Source organism: Lytechinus pictus, unplaced genomic scaffold (assembly GCF_037042905.1).
Source record: "Lytechinus pictus isolate F3 Inbred unplaced genomic scaffold, Lp3.0 scaffold_212, whole genome shotgun sequence".
NCBI classification, from domain to species: domain Eukaryota; kingdom Metazoa; phylum Echinodermata; class Echinoidea; order Temnopleuroida; family Toxopneustidae; genus Lytechinus; species Lytechinus pictus.
Genome location: NW_026974332.1, coordinates 1 through 8,105, shown reverse-complemented (window position 1 = coordinate 8,105; position 8,105 = coordinate 1). Strand labels below are relative to the sequence as shown.

The 8,105-nt window shown below is 36.1% G+C and overlaps 1 protein-coding gene across 1 annotated transcript; it reads left to right on the top strand.

The window, feature by feature from the left end:
* Positions 1 to 1,877: 1,877 nt before the first annotated feature.
* LOC135159326 (decorin-like) lies at positions 1,878 to 2,223 on the top strand (the record flags this gene model as incomplete). Its single annotated transcript, XM_064115550.1, has 1 exon — positions 1,878 to 2,223. A coding segment is annotated over exon 1 (346 nt), but the record flags the coding sequence as incomplete, so codon positions are not given.
* Between the last annotated feature and the right edge of the window lie 5,882 nt (positions 2,224 to 8,105).

The window sequence follows — 8,105 nt, the reverse complement described above, 5'->3', positions numbered from 1 at the left end:
TAATGTCCCTTTTTAGCTCTGAATATCAAAAAAAATTCAGCTCGCGCTTCGCGTTCGCATTATTTAATCAGTGAGATACATATCCGTTTAATGGCACTGCATGTCCATAAAATATCTCTATTAGGTCAGTATACTTGACAACTGAGCGCGCTTCGCGCGCTCCCTAAGTGACTCGAAATTTTTGCTGGTGCCCCCCCCCCCCCAATGCCGTGACCCACGGTACGCCACTGACGGGAAGGATATTGCTTTTGTGTACGACTTTGAGTAATGGATTTTATATGTTGCCACATGTAACTACTTGCCACATGCTACTACTTGCTACATGCAACTAATTGAAACTGATAGTGTGTAGCATACAGTTTATTCCCTTGGACCAATGAACAGGCAAAGTCCTACAAGCCTCGTTGGATACAAGTAAAGTAAAGTACACTCTCAATGCGACAATCTTACAGGACAAGTCCACCCCAACAAAAGTTGATTCAAATAAGAAGAGAAAATCCAACAAGCATAACACTGAAATTTCATCAAAATCGGATGTAAAATAAGAAAGTTATGACGTTTTAAAGTTTCACTTAATTTCACAAAACAGTTATATTCACATCATTGTCGGTATGCAAATGAGGAGACTGATGACATCACTCACTCACTATTTCTTTTGTATTTTATTATGTGAAATATGAAATATACCAATTTTCTCCCTGTTGTCGTGTGAAACAACGATTAATTTATCCGTGAACATGTGCAATTAGCATTGTTTAAAACTATATGGTTCAATCAAGTTGGTCCTTGTTGTCAAATCTGTAAAAAAAAAAATGAAATGTTGTATAATTCAAACAATAAAAAACTAAAGAAATAATGAGCGAGGGACATCATCATTTGCATGTCACTGTGCATATCACTGTTTTGTGAAAGTAAGTGAAACTTTAAAATGTCGTAACTTTCTTATTTTACATCCGATATTGATAAAATTTTCAGCATAATGCTTGTTTGATTTTTCTCTATTTATTCGAATCAACATTTTTCTGGGGTAGACCTGAACTTTAAGTAAGGGATATAATATGGTATATCAATTTTTTTTAGAAGGTCATTGACCTTTGAAGGCTTTGACCTTTAATTTTATGGGTGAATGTGCATTTCGGGTACTTAGTTTTATTTTATTTGATCTTCTTGTAAGAATCTCTGCATTTTGACACCATGATCACCAGCTTACGCCTGTTAAATCTCTGGAGTTATGAACAACCAAAATAATTATATTGAAATTCTTATTTTATGTAACAAGTGTCTAGCGAATTTTTTAAAAAAGTAATTAGTTCAAGAAACCTTTAAAGATAGGCAACTAGTGAAGTCCTACATTGATTCCCTGAGGATAAGATGCTACGGGAGGATAATCAGTGAGGATTCGTCACTGGGTAATTAATGAAAAAAATAATCAGAAATCTTATACTGTGTAGCATAATAGCTTATCATTATTCTGCAAGATATTTTGATCGATGCTGCCTCCAGTACCTCTATGATAGCTTACCAAACATGTCAAGAGCTCCTTTACATCTTCTGAAAATGCGACAACCAACAGAAAGAGAGAGCTTTTATCGTGACAGATTACGTGAAAGAAAAAGAAGATTTTGATTTTTTTTTTCTCACTTTTTTGTCATGAAATGGACAATGAATGAACAAATTGGACCTTTCAAATAAATTGTATTTCTACGGACACAAAAAAGGAAACTGTTCTGCCTTACATTCTGTCTGACATTCTGCACATTTCATCAGATGCTTACAACCCATTTGGCACGATGAGGGTGCTTATCTTTCTGTATATTCTTGTCTTGTTGGGAAGGACATGTCATTCACGATGTTCAAATCTTTGTGAGTGCAAGCAGATGAGGACTTTGGTCGATGTGGCATGCACAGATCTTGATGATATGCCTCAGGATCTCCCATGCAACGCTGTTTCGCTTAACTTGAAGAGCAATTCAATCACGGCACTCAAGAAGGAGTCATTCTCATGTCTCGGAAGCTTGGTTGAGCTTCTCCTGTCCAACAACCGCATTCGCTTAATCGAGAAAGGAGTCTTCGAAGAAGTAACCCAACTGGAGTACCTTGAACTTGATTCAAACTTCCTTCAAAGGATACCATACCTTGGTCCCTTACCGGCTCTCCTGAAGCTATCAGTCACCAGGAATTCTCTGAAAGAGTGGCAACAACAGACCCTTCGTGATCCATCAAGTACACGACTTTCATCGCTAAAACTGGCATTCAACAAACTCCAGAATCTACCTAAAATCCCATTTAGAGTATTATCGTTAGATTTAGAAGGGAATGCAATCAGGGACATTTCAACAACAATTTTTGCTTACCCAAAATTAATATTAGATTTGTGCATTTCATACAATAATATTGAATACTTGGACAAGGCGCAAACGATGAAAAACCTCAAGGTTCTTTCACTTGAATACAACTATATCAAAAGCATCAGCGAAACTCTATTCACTTGCTTTCCTTCAATAAAAATAATCTACCTACAAGGCAATAAAATTGTGGATGTCTCTTCTTTTTGTAACATGCAACGTTTGGAGTTCATCTCATTGGAAGATAACCAAATCAGATTCGTGGGTAGACCCGCATTTATCAACATTTCCAAAATAGAAACCGTCATATTGAATGCCAATAAGATCGATCAATTTTCAAACGATATTTTCTTTAACGCACCGTATAGTCTAGGTCTTAAATCCAATAATATTTTAACACTAGACGCACTGTATGGAAGAAATAATTCAAACGTGTATATTCTAAATGTTGATAAAAACTATCTGCGAAGCGTTTCTGTCATGTATTTTCCGACCTTAAATTGTCTTTATGCTTCTCACAATAAGCTCACAACTTTACACTTTGGAATTTCCGGACACAGAAATATTAGATACATAAACTTGAGATGGAACTGTATTTCAAATTTAACTAATTTTGAGAACCTAACAAACCTAACGTCCTTGGGTCTAAGTCATAACCTTCTCACCGTATGGGATCATAAATACCTGACAGATCTGCCACAACTCCGTTATCTCTATTTAGGCAACAATAGATTGCCAGTGCTTTCAAACTTTACAACGTTGCCAGAACTAGCACAGTTAGATTTGTCCCGTAACAATCTCTACATTATAGAAAACTCAACTTTTGATTCCTTACCAAACCTTGCGGTATTGAACCTCGCCGAGAATAAAATATCGTGCCTTAATTTCATCCGTTCGATCACACCACTGCAGAGGTTGAATGTAAGTCACAACGAACTAAGGGTAATCGATCGTCATTATTTTTCAAGTTTAATCTATCTCAGAACACTGGATTTAGCTTTTAATCTCATAACAGAGGTTAACTCCCTAAGCTCGACTTCTCTTAAAAGGTTTGATATCAGTCACAATTTGTTAACCCATTTAAATTTAAATCATATCTTTGATACAGAACAATTGATTTATATGAATGTAGAGGCCAATGGGATTACTGAAATCATCTCCCTTTCAGTCCTACATATAAACATTAACAATAATGCCATCGGATCTTCCAACTCAAGTATCCTATCAGGAAACAACATTTTCGCCCGTAATAATAACCTGACAGACTTCAAACAGCTAAGGATTTCGCATGATTTGGTTGGACTATACCTGAAGACGAATCAGATTGGTTCAATACCGAATTTCACCTTCGTGTCGGCATCTTCACTCTTCTTTCTCGAGTTGGATGATAACCACCTTGTTGATATTCAACCTTTAGCTTTCATTGGCCTAAAAGATGTCATATTGAGCTTAAACAGAAACCGTTTGGTGTACCTCCCCGCTGGTGTGTTTTCACACATTGAGCAGCTGTCGTATCTCAGGTTGAGTGGAAATCCTCTGAAGTACATTTCGAATCTACAGTTTTCAGGAGTGCAGGGCCGAATAGGTACCGGTATAGATTTGTCTAGCATACCCGTTTCGAACACGTCCATAGAGGTATTAAGGGATTTGAAAAATGTTCAATACCTGAGCCTTCATCAAAGCTTTGCTTTTAAACAATACTTTATAAAAAAACACTACTGTACAGGCAGACACCACTGTTGAATTCCCAGAACTTTTGATATTTAATCTTTCTTCACTTAATCTCGGAAATCACTGTAAAGAATTGTTAATGAACAATTTGGCGGTTCTTGATTTGTCTAACAATTCCTTTACTTCAATTCCTAGATACTGTCTACCAAGAAACAGCAAGGCATATACTCTTTATCTGTTCGATAATGAAATCAAAAGCATTTCCAATGATTCATTTGACAAGAAACAACAGTTCTGGATGTTGGACTTAAGTTACAACAATATTCTATCGTTCGAATTCGGTTCCTTGCAATATCAGACATACTTGACCAACTTAAATCTTGAGGGCAACCAAATCACATCACTTGATAGTGGATATCTAACGTTTTCTTTGAAATCAGTAAGAATAAACTTTGAAAGTAATCCTTGGTTATGTGATTGGGACCTCGTTAAGACTGTTTTATCCCTACATCCAGAAGAGAAATCTATGAAATGTGTTAAACCTGCAGCATACGCCGACACTTCAGTGGCCGAACTAGCTGCCGCAGACATTTTTAGTTGTCGCCCACAATTGTGCTCTCCACCATATCAAACCCTGCTTACGTTCGTTGGTGACCAAGTTGAGTTAACTTGCCCAGTCAGATCTTCAACATCAAGCAACACTTATTGGTCAGTAACGCTTCAAGAACTGCAGTTCTCTGATAAAGACACCTTACCCGATGGAGTTTCCATTCTTCCTCATAACGCTCTTCTGATCATCAATGTTGCCAAAAACATGACTGGTTTTTACACTTGTTGGAGTGAAAATGAAGCTGGGCAAACGAAATTCACCCTAAAATTAATTGTCAAGGAAAAAATAAGGGAAAATATTGAAGACAGTACTGACTATCCGGCAATGTTAGTCCAAAACTGGACGGACAATCTTCAGTGTGGTAAATCTCTTGCTACTACTAATATCATGAGTTATAGTTTGCTATTATCGATGCTAGCAATGCATTCGATCTACCATTTTTTACAGACTACAATTGAATATTTTCAGGAAGTTTCGAAATCTTTGTTCTGTGTTTTTATAGTGTAATAGTGAGTTGAGGGATTGCGATAGGCAGGCATACTTTATATTCTTTGACGGATTCATATGGAATTCCCTAATAAACGCATCTGATTTGTTGAAAATCAAGATGCGATTGATATTTAGAGTTCTGTTTGATTGCAAGTCTTTCTGTGACAGGCTCCTGATGAGGATTTTCAAGCTTTTTAAAAGTAGACTTTAAAACACTTGTTATCCATGCATAAAGGACCCCCGCACACCGTACGACTGGTCCACACCCCGGTTCGCATTTTGCTCATTTCTGAAAATGTGGATGAAAAGTCTCTTTTAATTTGAGGTTCAAATTAATTGTAAGAATACTAATATAACGATTTGGATAATTGCAAGCCTTTATTCTCGAGTAGGAATCAAATTAGTTTCAAATCTGAGCCAATCATACGATTTATATGACGTCATTACAGGGGCAGATCCAGCTTTGGCCAATAGGGGGGGGGCGAAACATTTTTTCACCCATATTTTTCCCGTTCAGCCGCTCAAAATTGATTTTTGTTTGTTTCTTTGAAGGGGTAATCCTAACAGTCACTATAGCTTTATTCTTTTAACACAACATTAATATATAATTTCTTAAGCCCCATTTAGATAGTGCGAGCGCGAAGTGCGAGCAAATTTTTTTGGAAATTCCATGTATTTTGTCCTGAAAAGTGAACATTCTGGGGAATTTTTTCTTATCCTGAACAAGATGCGTATGTAACTAAATAATTACTGCAATGCGAAGAAAGTTTTAATATACGTTCTAGCCCGATCAAAAGAGACCTGTTAAGGACTTTTTTCTAGTTAGCCATGAAGAAAATCCATATTTCAACAATCAAATAATGCGAGTGCGAAGCGCGAGCTGAAATTTTTTTTGACGTTCTGACCTAAAAATAGTATTCTGAGCACTTCCTGTAATCATTAATAAATCCGTATATAACTAAACGATTGATGCGATCGCGAAGCGCGAGCGGGAAAAATAATGATATTTAGGCCTAATAATGGGACACAAACCATGTTTTGTAAATCATGAGAACTGGGCAATTGGGTATGTTCCTACATACATAATGCGAGCGCGAAGCGCGAACAGAAAAGTTTTGATATTATGATCTAAAACTGGATAATCTAAGCACGTTTTAAATAAAGAACGAGATGCGTATCTCATTAAACATGCCTACATGTTCTAGATTTAGACTTAGAATCTGGGTATTCTAACTACATTTTTTATCATTTTTTCGACCATGAAAATCAATAATGTGAGCGCGAAGCTGAAAATATTTTATTTCCCGATCTGAAAAAGGGTCAATTCAAGCACTATTTCAAGAACTGTGTAGAAAAATTTTGAAGTGGATATTGATCGCACTTAATAAATGATGCGGCGAGCGCGAAGCGCCAGCTGATATTCGTGATGTTCTGATCTGAAACTGGATAATTTATGCACGTTTTAAATAAAGAACAAGCTGCGAATTTCAATAAACATGCGTGGGCGTGTTCTCGATTTAGACAAAGAATGTGGGCATTCTAAATCCAATTATTTCATGAACTTGAACAATGCCAGCGCGAGCAGAAAATGTTTGATATTCCGATCTGAAAAATTATGAAGTTAAGTACTATTTCAATCACTGTGTAGGAAAAATGTTAAATGGATATGGATTGCACTTTATAAATGATGTGAGCACGAGCCGATATGTTTTTTTTAATTATTATTATGTTTGTCCTGGGACCGGGACATTCTAAGAACATTCGTCATCATATGAAAATGATGACTATCTTCCTATTCCTCTTCCTAACCGCGAGATGAAACTTGTCGATATCCAATTCTGAAAAGGGGACATTTTAATTATTATAGTAATTCAAAAAATGTTATTATCTTATATATTAATCTAATGAGCCTGAGCGCGAAAATTGTTGATACCAAGGCCTAAAAAGCACTTGTTATTATGACTTGGATGGGTAAATATATCTTTAACAATTTAAGCGACCGCAAATCATGAGCCGAATTTTTTCATTGATAAAGAGTCATGAAAAGGGGGTTGTACGAAGTTTAGAATAAAGAGGTATACATTACCCAATGAAAATGCGAGCGCGTAGAGCGAGCTGATACCTATTGACAATCAGACCTGAAAAGGGACTTTTTTAATTTTATGGAATACACGAAGCGGATAGGTACTTGACAAATCAACTAATGCGAGCGTGTAGTGCGAGCTGAAAATATTGACCATAAAACAGACATTTTTACAAAGCACTGTATCAAACAAAATTGAAAAATGAAAGCTCGATATCCGAGTTGAAATATGTTCTTTATATTGACTTTAAAACCTGATATTTTAGGCTCTTTATCGGCCTATTAAGCAAGATATGTATCATCAAACAGGGAATGGGAGCGCGAAGCGCAAGCGATTTTTTTTTTATAGTGACATGAAATTTTTTTTTTCATTTTCCGATTGTAATCTATCTCGACCTCCTCCTCTATTTTCCATTGTAGTCAGGTTCGCTATGTTCATTTTGTTACCTTTCGCCGGATTTTTTTTTTGAAAAATTGAAAACTATATAGTTTTGGAAAGGTTATAATATAAGGATTTAGAATAACAATGTTTCCATTTGCACCGTGACCTATATGGCCGCCATCTTGGATTTTCAAAATGGCCGCCAAAAACAGGGTTTTCGACAAAATTTCGGCTTCTGAGTAACCTAAAATCATGATTTTGACACCGAAACCACCTTTTATGAGGTCAAGGAATCTATTGGTATAAAAAATAATCAACTTTATTCAAGAAAGAAAACCATTTTCATGATATTTTATGTCTTTTTCTACGTATTTCCAGATTATAATTCACATTAAAGTCCAAATTAAGTATTCCAAATTAAGCAGTAAGAGAAATGATAAATCAGTGCTTCATACATGCTTTTACTAATCATTCAGCATGTGTTCCAGGTTACGTGATCAAGGTCAAAGGTTATATAGGGTCACT